Source organism: Bos taurus, chromosome 1 (genome assembly GCF_002263795.3).
Source record: "Bos taurus isolate L1 Dominette 01449 registration number 42190680 breed Hereford chromosome 1, ARS-UCD2.0, whole genome shotgun sequence".
Classification (NCBI taxonomy): domain Eukaryota; kingdom Metazoa; phylum Chordata; class Mammalia; order Artiodactyla; family Bovidae; genus Bos; species Bos taurus.
Genome location: NC_037328.1, coordinates 142,484,977 through 142,507,851, shown reverse-complemented (window position 1 = coordinate 142,507,851; position 22,875 = coordinate 142,484,977). Strand labels below are relative to the sequence as shown.

Below are 22,875 nucleotides of genomic sequence, written 5' to 3'. Positions count from 1 at the left end.
AAGAAGAGGTGTAAAGAATACACAGAAGAACTATACAAAAAAGATCTTAATGACCCAGATAACCACGATGGTGTCATTACTCACCTAGAGCCAGACATCCAGGACTGTGAAGTCAACTGAGCCTTAGGAAGCATCACCATGAACAAAGCTAGTGGAGGTGATGGAATTCCAGCTGACCTATTTCAAATCCTAAAAGATGATGCTGTGAAAGTGCTACACTCAATATGCCAGCAAATTTGGAAAACTCAGCAGTGGCCACAGCACTGGAAAAGGTCAGTTTTCATTCCAATCCCAAAGAAAGGCAATGCCAAAGAATGTTCAAACTACCGCACAATTGCACTCATCTCACACAGTAGTAAAGTAATGCTCAAAATTCTCCAAGTGAGACTTCAACAGTACATGAACTGAGAACTTCCAGATGTTCAAACTGGATTTAAAAAAGGCAGAGGAACCAGAGATCAAATTGCCAGCGTCCGTTGGATCACAGAAAAAGCAAGAGAGTTCCAGAAAAACACCCACTTCTGCTTTAATGACTATGCCAAAGCCTTTGACTGTGTGAATCACAACAAACTGTGGAAACTTCTGAAAAAGATGGAAATACCAGACCATCTGACCTGCCTCCTGAGAAATCTTTATGCAGGTCAAGAAGCAACAGTTAGAACCGGACATGGAGCAACTGACTGGTTCCAAATTGGGAAAGGAGTACATCAAGGATGTATATTGTCACCCTGTTTATTTAACTTGTATGCGGAGAATATCATGCAAAATGCCAGGCTGGATTAAGCACAAGCTGGAATCAACACTGCCAGCAGAAACATCAATAACCTCGGTATGCAGATGACAACACCCTTATGGCAGAAAGCGAAAAGGAACTAAACAGCCTCCTGATGAAAGTGAAAGAGTAAAAACAACGGCTTAAAATTCAACATTCAAAAAACTAAAATCACGGCATCTAGTCCCATCACTTCATGGCAAATAGATGGGGAAACAATGGAAATAGTGACAGACTTTATTTTCTTGGGATCCAAAATCACTGCAGATGTTGACTGCAGCCATGAAATTAAAAGACGCTTGCTCCTTGGAAGAAAAGCTATGACCAACCTAGACAGCATATTAAAAAGCAGAGACATTACTTTGCCAACAAAGGTCCATATTGTCAAAGCTATGGTTTTTTCAGTAGTCATGTATGAATGTGAGAATTGGACCATAAAGAAAGCTGAGCGCCAAAGAATTGATGCTTTTCAACTGTGATGTTGGAGAAGACTCTTGGGAGTCCCTTGGACTACAAGGTGATCAGACCAATCAATCCTAAAGGAAATCAGTCCTGAATATTCATTGGAAGGACTGATGCTGAAGTTGAAGCTCCAATACATTGGCCACTTGACTCAAAGAACTGACTCATTGGAAAAGATCCTGATGCTGGGAAAGACTGAAGGCAGGAGGAGAAGGGGACGACAGAAGATGAGATGGTTGGAATGCATCACTAACTTGATGGACATGAGTTTGAGCAAGCTCCAGGAATTGGTGATAGCCTGGCGTGTTTCAGTCCATGGGGTTGCAAAGAGTCAGACATGAATGAACAACTGAACTGAACTAAAGCCCTATGTAATAAATAATAATTCAGTTCACCTTAACTTCCTTATTACACATTAACTCAAAATTACTCTAAAGGAAGGAAAATGCCTTTTCCACAAAACTACAGCCAATGGGATTTCATGTTAAATATCTGCAAACCCAAGAACAGCGTTTATGCGCTGGTCATGCATGGCCACACAGAGACTGGGCTCACCACCAATGCCCCTGTGGCTGCCAGTCAGAGCAGAAGCCCATGACTAGACAGCCTGCCCTCTCATACCATTTAGGACAGAACCATTTTCTGGACAGGCCAATATGCAGGTCTTTAGAAATAGGAAACCCGCAAGCTTCTTTGCAGGTCTTAATGGGGACTCCAGTGAAATGTGAAACTAAATATAAGGGCTTTCCACTTTTCAACCAGCTTTTGGACATAATCTGTTCTTGTGTTGGCAATAAGCTCTATTATTGTTTATAATGAGGGAACAACTCAGCTATCATAAATGTGCACTTCCTTCTTTTCCCAAAGGTTTTCCACACACCTCACCAACAGCACTTAGGAAACCATAAGAGAGAATTTATTGCATAACAACTACCCACCACCATTTATGATTCCTGTATCCCACCTTCAGGTCAGCAAGTCCTGGTGCTTGAGAATTACACTCTCTAGGTAGGTTTACAAAAACGTCAACTCTACGGTCACAAAATCAAACAACCAACCAAGTAAAACCCAAGGCTATGAGAACAGTTATTAACTCCCCATTTCCTTGTGTTTGGTGAAGAACCATACAAATGATGGTGCTGAATGTTTCGTGTGTGTGTGTGTGTGTGTGCCCAGTCTTTTTGCAGACCCATGGACTACAGCTGCCAGGCTCTTCTGTCCATGGAATTTTCCAGCCAAGAATACTGGAGCAAGTTGCCAAGCCCTTCTCTAGGAGGTCTTCCCAACCTAGGAATCAAACCCATATCTCTTTAGTCTCCTGCATTTGAAGCGGGATTCTTTACCACTATCACCACCCAGGAAGCCCTGAATGTTTCATAACTCACCTAAATTCAGCACAGAGGAACCAAACTGGCCAGGTGTCCAGGGAAGACCCTGGTCCTCAGGGAGGGGCAAAGCATGGCACCTCTGCTTCTACCAAGGCATCTCTGGCCTTCAAGGCTCTGGAATGGAGCCCAACTTGTAGATCATGTTTATATTTATGATCACATGAATGGATTCATACACAATGTACACGTGTATGCTCCAGGAAGCACACATAAAGTTCAGCTGCTGTTTCTCCTCACAAACCCACCCAGGGTGGAAGTGAGTCACCAGGGAGTGGGGAGCAGCAGCCTGGCAGCTGACACTCTGGATTCCAGCCCCCTTACTCGATCTGCCCCTCGGATTCCTAAGCAGAACCCCAGGATTCCAAGAACCACCCTGCTCATTTTAAAATGCTGACTGCTCAGTCTGCCCGGCCCAAAGCAGGAGGCCCTGCTTCTCACTGTCTCACCTACAGGGTGAATCTAAAACAAAGCAAAACAAGAATGATTCACAAGGATTCGGATGTGGGTGTCTCACAGGAACACGCGCACCTGGCCTCATGGCCCTACCTTCCACTTTCAACAGAAGTCCGGAAAACGCATGAAGCTTCCCCATTCTGAGGAAAGCTTCGAGGAGGAAGACACTACACAAGAAAGCCAGCCAGTTTCCCTCAAGATGGTCTTTCTAAATATCTATGTGCTATTTCTATCCCAGTGAAGTCTCCCAATTATGCTTAAATAGACATCAAAGTAATAATCATGGGTAAAAAGGAACCCCATTCATCAGATGCATGTTAGTGACGTCTCCAGGGTAAAATTAGGCTATGGAAAGGTTCTCTCATTTTCTGGGCCCAGGTGTTTGTCGGATTTGGTCTGGAGCCGTGTGGCACTCAGGCTCGGCATCCGATGTGCACAGGGTAGGGTCTGGGGAGGGCGGCCCGGTCCGCTCAGAGAGGCCGCAGCATCCGGACCTAGCAGCTTGGCATCCTCTGTTCGCGCTTAGCAACAGCTACCGCTTAGCTACAGCGCCCGGCGGGCAGCCAAGCACGGCGCCGCCGCCGAGGTTACCCGCGAGCGTTGACCGGTAGTAACCCCTGCGCGGGCGGCGGCGGCGGCAGGTGGCCTTTGCGCATGCGCAGCGGAGCGCCCCTGCCCACCCGCACCTACGCGCGCGTGCGCTTGAGAGGCCGGCCAGTGCCCTTCTCTTCCAACCATTCAGAATATAGGGTTCCCGACGTGCACGAAAACCACCAGGCAGCCTCCGCCGGACCCTCAACCGTATCTACGACTGAAAGCTGGTGTGTCCCCGCCACTTGGCAGGGACAGTGCAAACGTCACCCAGGGCCCCAGGCCTGCAGAGTCAGCATCCGCCCCGGTGGAAAAGACAAGGGTTTTTACTCCATTTTAAAAGCCGGGAAAGAGCCCTGTTGGTGGGCCGGCCAGGGCCTCGCTTTCCCCAGAGCCGCCCTGGGCAGAAGTGTGGAATAGGGAGAAGGGGTTGTGGGGGTTGGGATTGGCCCCAATGAATTTGCTCCTTGGAGACAAGCCAGTCTGGTCACCCTTGGAAGGAAAGTCAAGGTGAAGGACAGGTGGCCCGAGAACCCCATCCTGGAGGGCACAGGATACGGAGTCCTTAGTCAGGGTGGTGAACACAGCCGCCCCCGGCCCAGCCCATGAAGGAACTCTGGGGGTCTCTTCCCCAGGAGGTGGGGAGGCTTTCTGTGGCACCTTTGCTGCCACCGGGTCTGGGGTTGTGTTTGTCATGGGCAAAGAAAGGTGAGAAAAACAGCTCATCTTTGTGGACCTGCAAAATGACAGAGGGAGGAGGGTTCTCAGTGGAGCTCGGAGCTGGTGGTTAGTAAGATTCGAGGTCTACGCCTGAATCTGACATCTGCCTCCTTCTAAGCCTCCTTTCCTCCCCCACCCCCACCCCCACCCTTAGGTCCACACTGACAATGATGCCCTGTGGCTTCCCCGTGAGCACTTAACAGAGACAATATGCTAAAGCAAACAGCATTTGTTTAGAAAAGCATTTGTTTAAAAAATAAACACTTCTCCCCCAAAAGTGGGAGGGAAGAAACAGCAACTGAGAAATCCCATTAAACTCCTGCTAAAAGGTTCGCTTTCAAGATAGGCAGAGGAGATATCAAGGCGAGGGACTTTTTGTCTGAGCACATCAGCTTGTCTAATGACAGTAAAAGAAACAGACAGAATGACTCAGGTTCTCTTTTTCAGTTTATCGCCACCCTTATCAGTTCACCACTGACAGCATTCGGGCAGGGGCTCCTTCTCACTGCCCTGCCCCCAGGAGTGCCACTGTGCTACCTTCTCCCAGAGCAGGGCTCCAGCCTCATTCATCTCCTCTACCAGCCACATGCTTTTCATTCCCTCCTTTCCAGATAGCCCTGGAGCTTAAGGCACCTGATTTGTACATAGGCTTTTTTCCTCCCAGTGTGTGAGCTCATTTCAAGACCAAGATAAATGCACATTTTTTTCAGAGTTTCGAAAAGCAGAACTTGGATCAACAAATGAACATTACTCGAGTTGAGATTTCAGCTCCACAGACGGAATTCTAAGAATGAGAGTTGCGCAAACATGGACCTGGTCAAGCTGGGAAGTGCCAGGCCTTGGTTGCTGTCAGGATGGAGCAAGAAAGATTGCTCCATGGGTGAGAGGTCAGAGGAGGGAGCTCCCAGGCTCCTTTGGGCTCCAAGATTCAGGCTCTAAATATAGGACTCCATTGGACATAATTGCAGTCTTGAGGTCAAGCACAAAGAAGACTAACATCAGACACAGCTGACGAAAAGTAAAACTAAGGGCTGTGGGTCAGGTCAAGTCCCGGCAGGCACACCCGCTTCCATCCTAGACTCTGAAAACTCTTCCTGATGCCTTTTTGCAAATTATGGGCAAAACCACCCAGTATTAGAGATACTTTATTCAAAGGTAAGTTTTCTGTAGAGGTTTTGGAACTCCATCAGCGAAGGTTTTATAGAAGATGTACCTCCATCCTAAAAGCTCCTCGTTTTGTTCAGGTCAGTCTTACCAAATGTTTTTCATCTGACCCACGTGGTTGCCTTTGTTCCTTAAATAAGCAAATCTGTTCGTTCTAGAACTGAACTCAAAACAAGCAGGTGTGTGGTTACTAAACATTTTATTCTCCCAGTTTATACATAAAAGAAATGGTTTCATGTTCAGCAGAATGTCACCTTCGGTTATATCTTGGCCTTGATGGATTCAGTTCTGGTTTATACAAGAAGACGTTAGTTCCAGCATATGAAGTTTTAATGAGCATACTTGGGGGTGTTAAAGGAAGGCAGGAGGGTACCTACCCAGCAGGTGAAGATGAGCGTCACAAGAATGCACTCAAAAAGTGACACAGTGACACCAACCCCCCACTGAGCAGAGCACAGTCCTGCAAGGTGACACTGAAGAGACCAGATGGCTCCAGACCAGGCACACTCTTTAGAAAAATGGCAGTGTGTTAGTGGGTCTTGCCAACTGGAAGGTGACTGGGGTGGCCTGACATGGGCATGAAGGAAAAAAGACCTCAAAGCCAGCGTCAGCAGGGTCACCTGTGCTATGTCTGTGGGGGCTGTTGAGCCTGCCACAGGAATCATGCACCCCTGATTCCAGGTCCCTGTTAGTGATGGTTTGACTTCCATGCAGCATGCCCCAAGAGAGCTACAGAAAGGGTGCCTAGACCCTTTGGATGTTCAAGTTCTGCCTGTAAGCTAGCAAACTCTTACATGGTCACACTACATCCATCTGTCAGGAGAGTTGGCCCATCCTCTATAGTTTTTCAAAGCCTCTTTCAGAGCCTATAAGGCAGAGATTCAGAACTATTCCAGAAGACCTCATCATCAAAAGGGCCTGAGCCAGTGGCCTGACCCAGGGAGCCACAGAGAACCTGGAAACTGGCCCTGGAGGGGGCAGAGGAGTGCTCCAGCTGTCTCCATTCACCAAGGTGACCTGGGGTGATTGGGTTCCCCATGTCAACACCCCAGCATCAAGCAGGGAGCCCTCGTAAGCTAGGTCTAGGTTTGCTAAACTGCACCATAAGACCAGCCACAGCCTCAAAAACAAAGGCAGAGTATCAGAAGCCTTTTCTTTGCTCCCCAAAGAAAGCTTCCCTTCGCATGACAGTTCCATAGAAGATGAAAGTAATTTATGTATGGCCGATTCATTCTTCTATACAGTAGAAACTAATACAGCATAGTAAAGCAACTATATTCCAATAAAAATTAATTTAAAAAAAGTAATTCATTCATGCTAGAGGAGCATAAACTTGCCTTCACACCTGAGGAGCCCACCTCCTAGAGCCCCCTCGCTGCTCTGGGATTTCTACAGTCCTCCTTTCACTGGCCTTCCTCCCCATCCATGTCCCCGCCAGTTGGATCAAATCACCCAGTGCTGGGATGGAATCCAGTCTCCCCCTTAATGGAATTGCTGAAAGGGATTTTAATGGCACCTTCTACTCATTTTAGCCAGCCTGTCATTGCAGGCCTTGTGAAATAGCCGTGGAAATTAAGAGAAAGCAAACCTGAATTTGAGAAGGGCATTCAAATGCATTTTTATGGCTCAGAAGCAAACCAATACAGATAATCTGATGTGGGGCTGCCCAGAATGTTTAACTCTATCCTGACGTTTGGCAAGGATGAGGCTAGAGGGTCTGGTTTCAGAGTAGGAGGTGCTGTCCCATTCCATCAGAGTGTTGGCATGTTGACACCCCAACCGGGCTGAGGAAGAGGAAAGAAGACTCTCTAAAGCCCCAGCTAGGATTACTTTTGTTCTCAACCCACAGGTAATCTGGGGAGGTGTATTTCATTTCTAAGAATCAAGTCACCTGTTTGTGCAAAGCATGTCAGGCACACCAGCCTCACCTCCCTCAGGAGAGGACAGGACAGCCAAGCCTCTCCACGAGATTAAAAAACCTCTTTATGGGTCCCTGTGAAAGGCGGAGGTGACTGACATCCAGGCAGGCCTGTTAAAGGGAAAATAAATCAGAAGTAACAGTCAAGGCAACCCTTAGTGGTTTTGTAAAAAGGGTGAAGCACATTCATGCCATGTGGTCCTGTTGTCAGGTGCCCATGTTGGGGCCAGGGGCTTACTGGGTGTCTCGTCGGGTCCTAGTCTCAAAGCTCCCGTGCTTTTGTGTCCCACCTCCCCTGCTCCTGTGACCTGGGATATGTCTCCGAATCTCCTATACTCAGTGTATTAAAAGGACAGAATTGGCTTCTGAGTCACCTGAACCAAAGTGTTGCTTGAATTTTATAAATGGAAACGGCTTCCTTCTCTCTGGAAGGCAGACGACTCAAGAGTACCCACTACTCCATGTCATGGACAAGCTCTGAAAGCCAGAGAGTGCTGTCTGTGTGTAGAATTGCCTCTGCTCCACCTCAGCCTTTCATGATGTGGATTCTCTTCCTAACAGGGGTGCTGAGCTGCTGTCTAGCACAGGGAGCTCAGCTCAGTGCTCTGGGACAACCTGGAGGGCTGGGATGAGTGGGGGTGGGGAGGAGGTACAAGACGGAGGGGATTATATGTATACATATAGCTGATTCACTTCCTGGTACTGCAGAAAGTAACACAACATTGTAAAGCAATTATACTCCAATTAAAAAATAAAAAAAAAATTATGTATGTATATATATATATATATATATATATATGGAGTCCTAAATGTTACCAACAACAATGCAGTGCCTAGCTTCCACAAAGCAAAAGCTACTTTCAAATTTAAGTCACACTGGGGTGAGTGAGGACAATTAAACTAGATGTTCCCTTACTTCCCTCAACACAATAGTTCACGTGACTAGTTAACGTTATGATACCAAAGTCCAAATTGTTCCAAGTCATCTGTCCCATCAACTCCGGCTCCATGAGTGAATTCCTTGAGGTAAAGTCATTACCGTATGAGAAGTCAGTGAGATCCTCCCCAGGGGGGCACTCTTTTCTCCTGGGAATGGTTCCTTTCACAATTATGCTCTCTACTAGGAATCTATTACACGATCCACATTTTCCTCTAAAGACATCATTAATCATATAGTGCAAGTGTAACTACAATTGAAAATACAAGATGTTTTCTTAAAGGCCACAGTCAGTGCGGGGCAACCATCAAGCTCAAGAATTGTAAAGAACCAGTGCTGACATCGCCTTCTTAAACATGGCGTCACTCACATCCTTTCCACTAAGGGTTATGAAGCTTCTTTTTCCCATCTTCTTTAAAATAACTGTGTAGGAGCTTGTGATATTATTCTAATGCCGGTGACCGACTTTGCTACAGCATTTTGTTGAGTTAGTGTATAGCACCATGCTCTGGGATGGGGGTCGGGGGAGGCTTTCCTGGAGTTTACTTGAGTGGACTAGTGTCTGTGTGAGGGGAAGAAGCATGGACAGGAATCCAAGGCCGAGTGGAGGTGCTGGCTCTGACTTTGAGCGATCACCCCAGCCTTCAGGCTCCTGTGTCCATCACTCACTATACAACCAGGCAGTCCTGAAACACGTCACCCTCTCAACCCACCACTCTCATTTTCCTTTCAGAAACGCCTCTCCCCTCCTCGGTGCACTGCGTTCAGCCCCGCTGTGATCCTTATAGTGAGCTTGGCACATAACGTTGAATTTTAAAAAACAAACAATACAGACAGAAAAACAGAACATGGTAAGAGAAGAAAGCACAAAAGCTCCTGCCCCAACAGTCAGTTGCACTCGGCATGATGCCTGGCATCACACATCACACAGAGGTGATGCCAAATATAAAGCTGCCATCAAGAGAAAAGGGAGATACTGGCCAGCTGGATGAGCAGCAGCAGAGAGGGCCTCATGGGCACTAAGCCTGAAGAAGAGCACCGCTGCCCTGTGGCCACAGGGACCCTGGCACTCCGAAGCCCTGCACCAGGCGTGGCCTGGGCACCAAGCTGGGCCACAGAGTCTGAAACCACTGTCCAGCCTCTGGCCATCCCCGAAGCTGAGGCTCAGGGCAAGTCCTGCACATGCTGCTTCCTCTATATTTGGTGAGAAGGTGGACAAGTACCCCCCAGCCTCTGGGCGTGTGGGAGTGATAAACCACCAGGGCAACAAAAACAAAGGAAATGATGGAGTGCAGGGAAGGAGGGCAGGGCTGGGGGAAGTGAACACAGGTGCTTCAGAGGCCAAGGAGGAAGCCAGATGGAGAAGTCAGGCCTCGCTGCTTGAGAAACCAGCAACCCGGACACATCAGCCAGTCTTCCACTCTGGCCCTAACCATCTCTGACTCACAGGCAGGTCCCTGGGGCCCACACCCTACTCCTCCACCCAGGCCCTCATCCTGAGCCTACACAGAGGTTACTTCAGGGCAAGTGTCTACCCGGAAGCCACCTGGACAAGGCTTCCTAGTAGGCCACTGGCCATGGACCTTGGTGGCCTCTCCCTTGCTGATTAAGAGGCCATTTCCGTTGACAATCAGCATGACCAGTTCTCACAAGTAGAGACTATAGTGTGGGCAAGCCACACATCTGGCCAGGAAGTGATATTCTTCACCTGCCAGAGCCCCAAGTGAACACCTGCCAGGTTGGATTTCAAACCAACATTCTGCCTCCGTTTTCAAATGTTGGCATTTCTTCATTGCAAGTTGTCTCCATTTGAAATTTGAAAAATACCCATCTAAGCACTTCTAACATCATGATCACATTTCTAAGGCCACACACAACACGTGGACAGAAATCTGTTCGTGTCTCCCACAGGTTTGCCACCATTTATCTATAGAGACACATCAGGTCAAAACCTCACAATGTCCTCCTAGTCACTTAGTGCATTTTTTCAATAAAATCTTTGTTCAAGTGAAGAAGGAGAAAGCTGGAAATTTATGTTGAAATTTCAAGAGGCTCAAACAAATAGGCTCCTGAGCCTCTCACAGAATTTCTTTGTTAATGAAACAGGCTGGCACACCCTGAAAATATAAGTCTCAGATCACTCAGATACTATCAGCTGTTGATAGTATCTGTTTGGGATCTGTTTCTGGTTGTGGTAGCAGACACACAGTCATCCCACAGTCAAGCTGGCTCCAAAGTCCCAGGGATCTGTCAATCAAGGCTCTAAAACCATGGTTCCAAGGAATTCTGGGGTGCCACACCAACCATCTCAACAGATTCGTGTCAAAGTGGTAGGAAACAAAACGAAGGCAAGAGAGGGCAGAAAGATGAAAAGTTAAAAAAAAAAAAAGTGAGTCTTGGTGGATCTTCTTAAAGGAAGAAGAATAGAGCCTAGATTAAGTTAAAAGGTTTAAACAATATAAACATTTAGAAGGTACCTGAATCACCTTGTTCCAAATTCCTCATGATTTTCCAGTTGTTTTAAATGGTTCATTAGAAAGTAAAGACCATCGTTTCTGGGTGACATCTAAGATGTCCTCTCCCAGTCACCTCCCTCCCCTGCCTCCAAAGATGGACGTGGGTTGGGTACACAGAGCTGGGGTGAATGAGGAGTGAATTCCATGGGAAGAAGTCAGTCAGGCTTGAAAAAGAAATACCAACCCAGGGAGGCATCAACTCTACACTCTGAAAATCCAGAGCTAGCAAAGGAGTATCTCCATTGTGAAGAAAACTCAAAATATCATCAGTTGTCGATTCCCAACAACAAGCAAAAGGGCAGTGGCAAACTCCTGTGTGTGCGCGTTTCCCAAGATCTCTGAAGTCTCACCCGCTCCATCAGCTCTTCTGTGTTTATGGCTAGCCCACCAACACCCCCCTGAGTCAGTCCTTTCAAGATCTATAAACATATACAACTGGTTTCCAGAGAGGTTACCCTAGGTCAGTGGTTACTTTTCAACACTTCAAGCATGGGAGGAAACACCTGGTTTCCATTTTTCTCTGAAACTAAAAAAGTCCCATCTAGAAAGACTAACGTTAACAACATCCAATAAAGAGAACCCTCCGTGTTCAGACTGGAAGCCAGCACACAGGAAAGTTGGTCAAACTTTGTGATCATGTCAGAGATTAAGAACTACTGTGTGATTCACAGACACAGAAAGCAATCTTGTGGTTACCAGAGGGAGAAGGGGAGGGATAAATTAGGAGTTTGGGGTTAACAGATAAGACACCACCATGTATGAAATGGATAAACAACAAGGACCTATTGTATAGCATAGAGAATGCTATTCAATATCTTACGATAACCTTTAATGGAGAAGAAGCTATAAAAATATGCATATATATATATATATATATATATAAAACTGAATCACTTTTCTTTACACCTGAAACCAGCACAACATTGTAAATTAACTACACTTCAATTAAAAAGAGAAAAATAAAAACACTCAAGATGTCTCTTGAGTCATCTAATCTAATCTGTTCATACCATAGATAAGAAAAAAATCAGGCATAAAGCAATCAGACAGATTGGCCACAGCAGAGCCGGAGTGGAAAGAGACAGTCCCCCACCTTCCAGACCCAGATTTTTCCAAACCACCTGATGATTCCTTCAAGGTTCCGCCCACCGCCGAAGGCTCCTCCCACCGCCGAAGGCTCCTCCCACCGCCGAAGGCTCCTCCCACCGCCGAAGGCTCCTCCCACCGCCGAAGGCTCCTCCCACCGCCGAAGGCTCCCAGCAGTTCCGCTCCCTACCTTTCTTCCTCCACCAGGGGCCTTCTGAGACAGAGTAGGAGAGGTCCTTGAACTCAATGTTCACTGCCGCTCTCCGAGGCAGGGAGGAGAGGCGCTGGGCTTCTGTGAGATTGTTGTCCTCCTTCTTCAGATGTCCGTTCAGCAGCTCCTTCTCCACGGTGTCCCTGTCCCTGTTGCTGAAAACTACCTCGTCCACTGAGACGCACACTGACTTGGGCTCTGTCATCCCTGAAGAGCCGTTCTAAAGAGACAGGAAAGAAGCGTCGAGAGCGAGTGTAAGCTACATCACGACAAGGACCACAAAGACAGAACCGTCCATCAGAGTCATCTATCAACACTCCTCACCCTCCACCGCGCCTTCAGCAGCACAGGACGGATGCTCCTCTAGAGGAGTTCCCTCTCTCCAGCCTTCACTTCTTCTACCACTATAAATATGCTAAAGATAAACTATGAAACTGATCTACTGTCTTATTTAGGAATCATAACATCTAATCACAAAACCAAAATAAATACACCACTTGCCTCAAAGAACGAAACATCAGCCACCCTAAAAAATTATCTACTTACAGTCCACTTGTTAAAAAACCCAACAAAAATGCATGAGACTGCTAAGAAATGCACAGATGAAAACACTTTATGATGATCTCCTTCAGTACCTCCCTGGTGTAACCTCATACACATTTTTCAAGAGCAATGGTATCACTTGGACCCCTGGGAGTTGTTCTTTGTGTTTTCCTTATAAATTTTCCAACCACCCTACAACTCTCCTCTCTCACTGTATCTTCATAATAGCTCTGAAGTGTTAGAAAGCTTGATTTTTTTCTCTGTGATACAGACAAGGAAACTGAAGCACAGACTATTTTAAGGAACTCTACGATCAAGTGAGGGGCAGAAGGGATCCCAGAATATGAGTCATCCATAAAAATAGGTGCCTCTTCCACTGCATCACCAGGATACCTAATATGTAGCTCCATTGGCCTTTCAGGCTTCCACTGGGAGTCCACTGAACAGATGACCCAAGAACCAAAAGTATTTATGCAGAGAAAGGAATATCCTTTCTAAAGGCTTGGCAATGCTGAGCAAATCAATATGCTTCAGGCACCTCCAAAACACAGAAGAACCCTGGGGTGGACAAATGATGTGCTGTGCTTTTTCTAGCTGTCTCTTGAATCAAGAGAGAACATTCCCCCATGCCAAAAGCGTAGGCCTCCAGTGACACACCTCCATACTGTTGAAGGCAGTCCTCCTGATCTAGTCTGATCTGGATGACCATCTTTGATAATTCAGGCCCTTCTGATGGCTGTACGCCTGGGTAGCCCCTGACATACTGCTGTTTGTTCTAAACAGGAATAATATCACACTGTTATTTTTCCATAGGTTTGTGGGGTATTTCTTTAAAGTTGATGGCTTTTTGATCGTTATTGTTTCTAATAAAAAATCTAAAACAAAACCAGAGGGTGGACCATCAATAAACATTCTTACAAACCCCAGCAACTCTAGTGACCCAAACAAGCCCTCTCCCCATTAGAATGACCTCTTGTGTGTACAGTGACTGCATCCTTAATGAGCTGACATTATTTCCATCATGGGATTTAAGGCCCCCCACAATATCAGAGGATGTGGAGGTTTCAGATCTTTAAAGCAGGAGTAAGGGGATGGGGAGATGTGACCACAGCGGTTTCTGGTTCTTATGATACTTGAAAATGTTGGTTTGCAGTTTAAGAATAAGACACATACACACACACACCTCCCAGGCATCTCTCACCTCTGGAAAGCTTAACTGCATCAGAACTTAGTTCATTGACTGTAACATTCTGTGGATAAAAATTAAACTGCAGAGTAAAACTCTTGACAAAATTAATCTTGCTTTGCTGCTGGCACCGAGCACGTGAAGTGCTTCAAACGCAAACATGAGTGGGTTCGTGCATCCCCCACACAGTCGGGTTTGTGTCAGCCTGACAATGGGCCTGCTCAGAGCGTGGGCTGTGGAGGAGCCCCTCCTGCGCCCAGGAGGGCGCTGCAGGGCTTCCGCATCCGCGCTGGCCCAGCGCCTTCAGTGATGCGCCCCCTTGAAGGAACAACAGAGACCCTGCCCCAGTTCTGCACGAGCTTGACTTTGACCCACCAGCGCGATGCTTACCTTCAACTCCAGCACACAGAGCAGCCCCAAATGCCATCCCTGTGCCACCTGTCTTGCCCTTCCGGGAACAGGAGCTTCTTTCCCGAGGTTATAACCCAGTTTGACTCCACAGGAGTCCTGGAAGCACCAGTCCTGGCTTTGGCCCGGTGTAGGGTAGTGGAGGAGAAGGAAATGGCAACCCCTTCGGGGCGGGGGTAGGGGGGTGGGGTGGTGGAAGGGCTTGAGGGGAGCGGCGGGGCTCAGCGGTAAAGAATCCTCCTGCAGTGCAGGAGAGGAAGGAAAAGGGGTTCTATCTCTGAGTCAGGCAGATCCCCTGGAGGAGGGCTTCGCAACCCACTCCAGTATTCTTGCCTGGAGAATCCCATGGACAGAGGAGCCTAGCGGGCTACAGTCATTGTCGCAAAAGGTCCCACGCGACTAAGCACGCACGCATGTGGTAGTGGAGAGACCAATGGTCAGGGCAGTTAGCTCCAGGTCTGGTCCCCAAAGTCTGTCCTCACCCCCCACCTTGAAAGGTGAGATGTCTGCATCGCGTCCTGAGGCTCTAAAGTCTGGGTGGCCAATCGCTTTGTGTTCAGTTAGGGACGGGGAGTTTCCAGCAGCCCCTCCCCAGAGCGTGGCCTCCTTCCCCCTCCTGCCAACGTGGACCATCCTGAGGAAGCCCAGGGACACGTCGGGTCTCGCAGTGCTGATGAAGCCCACACGACACGGAGATGAGCAGCCATTACTCCACCCTCCTCCTAACTGGAGCACATGCCAACCTGGAGTATGAGGAGGGTCTGACTTCCCCCTCTACACTTATCTACTCCCTCCCCCTCCCCCCCTCACTCTTAGCCCAGATAAAGCCCTGGGGATCAGCAGCCAGCCAGCCAGACACGCTCAGGGCCAAGACTGGGCCCCAAAGAATTTCAATACGAAGGGGCCAGGACTAGAAGGAAGACGCTACTGGGACCCGCAGGGGTCACCCAGTGCAGCGCGGGCCTGGGGGTGTGGGACACACGGTGCTTCTGAGGAAATTGTGAGCTGGGCTTAGCAAGGGGAGGTGGGGGAGAGGTGCTGCTTCAGGACGGTCCCTGCGAGGGAACAGCAGGTGCGAAGGCTGGGCAGCAGGAGAGGGCGGAGCATCTGGAGACCGGAAATTCAGGGGCTGGAGCGCTGATGTGGGGTCGGGGGAAGCGCTTCTGGAACAAGATGGGACTAGAGAGGCTCACCGGGTCCACACGGTGGAGGGCTTGCCAAGCTTGCTAAGGATTTGCACTCTATCTGGAAGTCTCTGCGGGGCCGCAGAGGGATGTCAAGGAGGAAGTAGCCAGCAGCCGAGTAGCTCAGCAGGGTGCCGGAGCCCTGGCGGCAGCGAGGTGGTGGGAGTGAGTGACCTCCACTAGCTGGGGACAGTGGGGAGGGAGACAGATGGACGGGCCGGTGGGACAAAGCTGGGTGAGTAAACTGATTTGGAACTGAAAGAGAGAAGCCAGAGGCCCGTACTTTCTATATAAAGTTTTGAATTATTATGCCTCCTGCGTGGTAGGTAAACGATTATGAACAATAGCGACTATTCATTCAGTAATGCACGACAATGTGCCCAATTACACTCCAGGCTGCATAGATTAGTCCCCTTCTGTCTCCATAGCTCGACAGGGGGTATACCCTTTTCCACTCCACTTCACAGAGCCTGAGGCCCCACGGCTAAGGAGAGGCTGAGCTGGGGGCCAGCTCCTGCAAGGTGCTCCCACAAGCAGCATCCCTAACCACGCCGGAATATTGCTTGGCTTTCTATAGGCAAATTGCAGTAGTCCCTAAGCCATCCTAGCCCCTGTCCATCACAGGCAAAGCCACAAGAGACTGGGGAAACTGTACAAGCCCACCTTCCAAAGCAACCAAAGGAATGCATACCATCACCCGTCATCTTTCCAACGGGTGTCCAATTAATAAAATCCTGCAATCCTGTCTGATGGGAGGTAGTGGCTGTCACTCCAAAATAGACCAGCTCTCTTCAAACACATCCTCTGAGGATGTAGGTTACAGTTAGCTTGTCCTTAGCCTTCGGAGCTCATTAAAAATGAAACAAATATATCTTCCCTCCCTATTCGTTCCCTTTCATTGTATGCTTCCCTATCGTACCAAAGCATTGTCTTTGCCCTCTCCCTCCACACAATTTGTGCTGCATAATAAAAGGTAAATAATAGCGAGTACATTCACAGGTGTTGAATGCCAAGGAGACCCATTTGGACTGTTTCTGCTTGCTGTTGGTAAGAATTTTTTCTTGACCGCTGATTTCCTTGCACATCGAGATACCTATTTAGCTGGGGAGGGTCTCTAACAGTCAGCAACCCCCACCCCCACCCCGGACCATAGTGACACTGGTTCACTCCCTTTACTCAAGGAAGCCTAGTTGGAGATAGAAACTTTTCAGCATCTTTTCACAGCATCATGGGAAGGAAAGGAAAGAGGAAGTCACAGGCTCCAGGTACTGGCATGCACTCTCGGCACTTCTCTCCCTGCTGCCAGCTACAGTGTCCACCTAGACGAGTGGACCCTGCATTTGGAGGGCAGACCCCCCCCCACACACACACACACTGGAACCTTGAGCACACACAAAGAAGGAAAACTAGGTCCAGCACCCTCAAGAGCACTGCCTAAGGGAAAAGAACCCAAGTGTCAAGCCCTTAATTAAGCAAAGGCCAGGTGTCACTGATACGGTCACTCAGAGTGCCAACCTCATCGTCTCCAAAACCTGGCTTCCAACAGCTGCAAATGCCAATCCCATTGGGAGCCCTGCCCACCCCACCCAGCCCAGCTCAGGGACTAGCGAACACGGGTGGGTGATTTTCCCACCTCCAAGGCACCTTCTCTAGACTCACACCTGGCAGTCAGCCCTGGGCTGGACCCTAGAGGAAAGTTTAGGGCCCTGGGAATGTCTCTAGGGTTCTGTTTATGACTTGGGTTGAAATTTTAAATTTAAAAAAGGACAGGGTTTTCAGGGAGAATGATTTTCACATTAAAAAACATTCTCTGAAAAAAGTGAGCTCAGCCTCATGTGAAAGAAACACCTAAGTTCTGGTGCTGCCTCAAACCGTAAGGTAACATTCAGGAAATCTTGACAAAAACATCTCTACCTTAAAACATTCTGATTCACTATTGTCCCACAGGAATAAGCCACTTTTGCAGCTTTGAAAGGGCTTCAGGAGTTAGTTAGCAGGCACCTCCAAGACCTGAAACTTTCTTTACCCACAACTAACAACAATAATCTCCTTCATTTTCCATTCCCAGCATCATTCTGGAATCCCAAAGAAATGAACAAGTGCAAAATGAAAAATAGTCAAGTGTTACCCAAACATTCAACCAGATAAAAGCAAACGTCATGAGGGGGGTGCCTTTTTCATTTGGGCATCCCTCTCATATATAAGAAGCTAGGTCATAAAGGCGGAGTCCTTCCAGAGATGGGACCCGGCTTGTGGATCCCCCTGCCCCTGGCTCTTTCCTGCTCTGCGAACCTCCTCAATGTGTCCGCGGCCTCATTCTCTCGGTTTACACAAAATCATTATATAATGAGCTGGCGAGGGTGGGTATGTTCTACAGTAACCTGTTTGGAATCATAGGATGCAGTTGTCAGAGCAGAGCATGCGCAGAAACCCGGCTACGTTTTTTTTTTTTTTTTTCTTTCGCTCAACGCAAGAGGTAACTGTCGGTCAAATCCTGCGGAGCCCTGCTGACTTCAAATACAGGATGCTAAAAATGAAATAAAGGCAAAGGGTGGGGAAGAAACCCGTGCGTGCTGTGCACGGTGGGGTTACAGCTCATGGGAAGTGACTAGCAGGATAGTAAACACACAGACAAAGGACAGAAGAGGGATGCATGGGGGGGTTGGTAGGGGGAGGGCGAGATGGCTTGGAATACGGAATACTTTATTCTATCTGTACTTTAGATGACCTGAAATCAGTCCAGAAGTACCTCACTGCACTGCCGGTGTGCTGGGAATAGAAACCAAAGGCCCTGGGATGGGTGAGACAACAGTTAGTTTGTTTTTCTTTTTTCTAGTGTGAGTTTATGTTTTAAAGGAGTAAGAGGAGACTCCTGACCATCTATAGAAACAGCATTTACTGTAAGTGTCTAGCAAAGAATTCGCCTGCACTCGGTGGTCCCTCTACGGAGCTGGCACCCTTGGGAAGAGTGAGATGAGCGCCTTTGTCCCCACCCCAGTCTCTCCCCAGGGTAGAGAAATGTGACCCAGGGTAGCCCCTCACCTGCCTCCCCCTAACTCCGCCCGCCGCCCCATCCGGAGCAGGTCTGGGAGAGGCTGTCCCCGGGGGCGAAGGGGCAGCCCAGGCTCTCGACCATCTCTCTCTTTTGTTCCCCTAGACAGTGCCAGCGCTCCGGAGAGCAGCGCAAGAAGCGCCGGATCCTCAGGCTCCCGCCACGCGCGCGGGCAGACGGATGGGACCCCCTTTCCCTCTGGCCCAGGCTGCCGCCCCGCCCCAGTATGCTATGGGTCCCCAGGCCGGACACCCTGAGGCGGACGAGGTCAAGGCCATCTGTCCAGTTATGGGACCTCCTCCTTCCCTTCCTCCATCCCCTGGCCATCCGCCTTCCCCGCGTCCTCGGCTGCAAGCAGCATCCTGAGGCGTCAGGTGGCCAGGGCCCGGGGAGAGGTGAGTCGGGCGTCCCCCCCGGGGCTCACGGGCAGGTGTCAGGGTGCGGGTCTTTGTGCGTTTCTTATTCTCCCGGAGAACAGAACCCAGCCCCGGGGGCAAAGGATGCGCTCACTCACCATGGCGGTGCCGACCGAGAAAGTGGCCATCAGACAGGCCATGCCCCGGGGGCGGCGGCGGCGGCGGCGGCAGGGACAAGGCTGCGGGCGGCGGGGACGGGCGGCGGGCACGAGGCTGCGCTCGCACCGGCTCGGCTGCTACGCGCCGCGCGGGCTCGGGCTCCAGCTCTACAGCTCTGGGGCCCCGGCCCCGCCCACGACTCGCCCACTCCGGCCCCGCCCTCTACCAGCGATTGGCCGGCGCGCGGGGGCGGGGCGGAGCCGACAGGTGCGCGTGCTCTTGTTTTGCTTCTGCGGGGGCGCGGGTGGCCCAGTTCTTCGCGTCTCGGCTCCGCTGGCTGCCTGAGCGGCTGGCCCGGCAGGTGCCGAGGATCCTCCCCGGACCCCGAGTCTTCCAGTTCCAAAACTCGCGGGGGCTGGGCCAGAGACCCTGGGCCTCCAACTGTCAGCGGGGGGTCCCCGTCAGGACTGCCACCTCACAGACTGTAGTGCTGTGCCGGGAGGAAGAGCGGCAGAGTTCGTCTTGGGAGGGAGAGTGGAAGGGTAAAGGAACTTCTCTCTCTCTCTCTTTTTTTTCCCGTTGTTGGGCACCTCTCTGCCAGGTAGGAGCATGAGAACTAAAGAAGAGGAGATGCCCGCTCCAATACCCGCCCCCCGTTACAGCTCTGTATCTGGGGCACCAGCCCCTGCATACTGAGGCAGCACATTCACTCATTCACCCAACATTGCTGGGTGCCAGATGCAGAGTTAAGGCCTGGGTAACAAAAGGGTGCTAGGTGAAGATGCCCAGGCCTCTGTCCTTCCCCAGCGCCCCAACTCCCACCTTAACAAAAAACCAAAAACTTTTTTTTTTTTTAATTTTAGATGTAGTGTTCCCAGTACCTGGCCCACAGCTGTGTTCATGTAAATGCATAAGGAGAGAAACCTCAGACACCCTCTCATGTGGCCCCAGACGGGAGTATCAGATGGCCTGGCTTCTGCTAAGACCCTTATTATTTGTAAGTGGAACCATTTCCTGGTAACTATGGTGATAAGACATTTCTTACTCCCAATCTCAGAAGCTAATACTTTTATTCAGTGGTTTGCATGTCGGGACCACAGGTAGGAATGCATCCCTCCTCACCTCCAGCACACCTGGGTCACCCCTCCCCACTTTTCCTTGGGTTGGTGAAGCCCCTGCTTTTCTCATGGGGAGAGGGAGCGTGGCTTTTCACACCAGGCAGGGGGGGCTTCACACCTGAGGTCTCATGACCATAGGCAAAATCGCCCCTCGAATCAAAGGATGGAGGGAAAGGCAGTGTAATGTATGAGTTCAAGGGCGAGAGGGCCCTGCTTTTGTCTGCATCGTTCGCTTGAATGGTTCTCGCACCACCTTTATTCTGTTGTTAAGAAATCTGAGTGTTGTATCTCTAGGTGCCACTCGTTCTCTACTTGCCGGGCCCACCAGGCTGTGTGGTGCCTTGAACATGCTGAGCAAGGAGGCCAATGAACTCCCAATGTTCTGGAAAGAGGTTTCAGATTCACAAGCCTGTCTATGAGAACTGAGACCCAAAGGTAGGGATGGAGGTGCCCCATCTCTGAGACCTGGGATTTGTGGGCATCCCTGAAGCCCACCACTTGCCCCAGGGCCAAATGGAACACAAAACAGGGGCGAAAGACATAGCAGAACGCGACCATGGAGGAACTCTCCATGAGAATCCACTGGACCGTGCTGTGCAGCCAGGACAAGTGACAGTGTGGTCCTGCTGCCCTGGCGTGTATTCTCTGCCCGAGACTCACTCTCCTCACTGCTGGATATGTGCTTGGAACATCCTTCTGGAACTGCCCCTGCCCCCAGCTCTACACCTGCTGATTCGGCCAGTGATTGGTCAGGTACTGGAAGTGTAAGGCTCTGCTCGCCGAGCTCCTGGGAATAGCCAGGGGGGACATGTGGAGCCTGAGGATGAAGCCAGAGAGGGAAGACAGTGGTAAAGTGGGTCCTTGCTGGCTTTTCCGTTACAGGCCATGGAGAGCTCCACTTACACATCTGTACATGGGGATAACAATCATCTCAGCCACGTGGGAAATAATGTGTGCTCCTCTGCTCATGGACACATAGCCAGCGATTCTAATCCTTACTAATGTTATCCTTCTTGTGCCAAATTTGGGAATAAGCAAATGGTGAATAAAGTCAGTCAGATCTGTGACGTGGCTATTGGGACTTCTTTGGCTGTAAGTGACAGAATGCCCTCTCCAACTGGCTCAGGGTATTTCACTGTCTTAGGTAACAGGAAGACTCAGGGTGCACTGGTTTCAGGCTTCAGCCCTTGATCCCAAGCTCTGTCCATGGCTTTGCTTTCTGTCTGCTGGCTTTCCACTATGGGAGGCTGTCACCACATTGCCCTCCCAGTAACAAGCCTGCATCCCATCACTGTGACCAAAACCAAATCAGGTCCACTCTTCCATCATTAAGCATAGCCAAGCTGCTGACACTGGAATGTGAGGCAGGAAAGTGTAGCCTTAAATGCAGGGCACCAAGCCAGGAATGGGGAGACAAGCCTCAGATCCACTTCCACCGGCTCTTTGATTTTGGGATTTTTTAAAGGGAAAGAACAAAGAAGCTTGGGTTAATTATCATCTGTGACAGCTCTGAGTCATGGTATCAGGAGGTAGGAGGTCTCTGGTGGTCCATGGCTCAGGGCGTGGACCTGAGAATATCTTGCCCTGGAGAAGCAACCTGGGTACATATATTAATGATGAATCTATGTGCTGTGCTTAGTCACTCAGTCTTTGCAACCCCATGGACTCTAGCCCATCAGGCTCCTCTGTCCATGTGATTTTCCAGGCAAGAACACTGGAGTGGATTGCCATGCCCTCCTCATAATGGAGTGGGTCTCCGTGCCCTCCTCCAGGGGATCTTCCCAACCCAGGGATCTAAATTTGGTATGTTTTATACTTGCTCTGTGAGATTAACATATTTTGTAAATATTAATTAATAATTCTTTGCCTAAGTTAGAGGAACTCTTATTGTGTAGTTTAAGGGACACCCTGCCAGAAGCACACTGGTGCCACTCAGGCCTCAGGTCTCTCTCCTGGCCCTGGCCTTTCAGAATCAGTCCTGCAGTTGTCCCACCCTGGAGACTATGTATATATCTGCAGTTGCACCCCCTTCCAAACCATCTCATCCCTGATGCTATGCCTCCTTATAATCCGTGCATCACCTAATTAATTCACTATTGATTGTGTTTCCTGTCTGCCACACTGCTCAAGAATATAAGCCCCATGTGGGCAGGAATATCCACCCACTTATGGATCATCAGCCCCAGGAGCAGTGTCCAAGCTCATGAGCTACTCAGTCAATACCTCCCACCCCCCGTCCCTCTGGATCCTCCACGCTGGTTGTTCCCAGTGTGCATGAAGTGCCCAGAGTGGAAATATGCATGCCTGTCAGTGTTCCACCAGGGGGGCTTCTCCCCCATTTGGTGCCCACCATTGCCCAGATGGGCTTTCTTGGTGGCTCAGTGGTAATGAATCTGCCTGCAATGCAGGAGATATGGGTTTGATCCCTGGGTCAGGAAGATCTACTGGAGAAGGAAATGACACCCCACTCCAGTATTCTTGCCTGGGAAATCCCATGGACAGTGGAACCTGGAGGGCTACAGTCCATGGGGTTACAAGGTTGAGCATGACTGAGCAACTAAATCACCACCACCACCACTATTGACTGAAGTAAAACAAACAAAAAAACCTATGACAGAAGGCTGACCCCCCACCTCCTTAGTTCCTCTCAT

General features: G+C 49.5%; 1 protein-coding gene and 1 long non-coding RNA gene across 3 annotated transcripts in view; one reads left to right on the top strand and one right to left on the bottom strand.

Moving 5' to 3' along the window:
- Nucleotides 1-19,247, bottom strand: part of ABCG1 (ATP binding cassette subfamily G member 1) — a 65,657-nt gene extending 46,410 nt beyond the window's left edge. Inside the window, exons 1-2 of one of the 2 annotated variants that reach the window (XM_005201999.5) lie at nt 19,106-19,247; nt 12,198-12,438 (exon numbers count right to left, since the gene is read on the bottom strand). In XM_005201999.5, coding sequence (XP_005202056.1) covers nt 12,198-12,438; nt 19,106-19,147 — 283 coding nt within the window. In that variant the 5' untranslated portion in view covers nt 19,148-19,247. The remainder of the gene's footprint in view (nt 1-12,197; nt 12,439-19,105) is intronic. The other variant, NM_001205528.3, reaches the window with a different exon arrangement.
- Nucleotides 19,248-19,415: 168 nt separating this feature from the next.
- Nucleotides 19,416-21,289, top strand: LOC132345916 (uncharacterized). Its single transcript, XR_009495500.1, has 3 exons — nt 19,416-19,648; nt 19,970-20,103; nt 20,519-21,289. It is a non-coding gene; the product is annotated as an uncharacterized lncRNA (long non-coding RNA).
- The last annotated feature ends 1,586 nt before the right edge of the window (nt 21,290-22,875 follow it).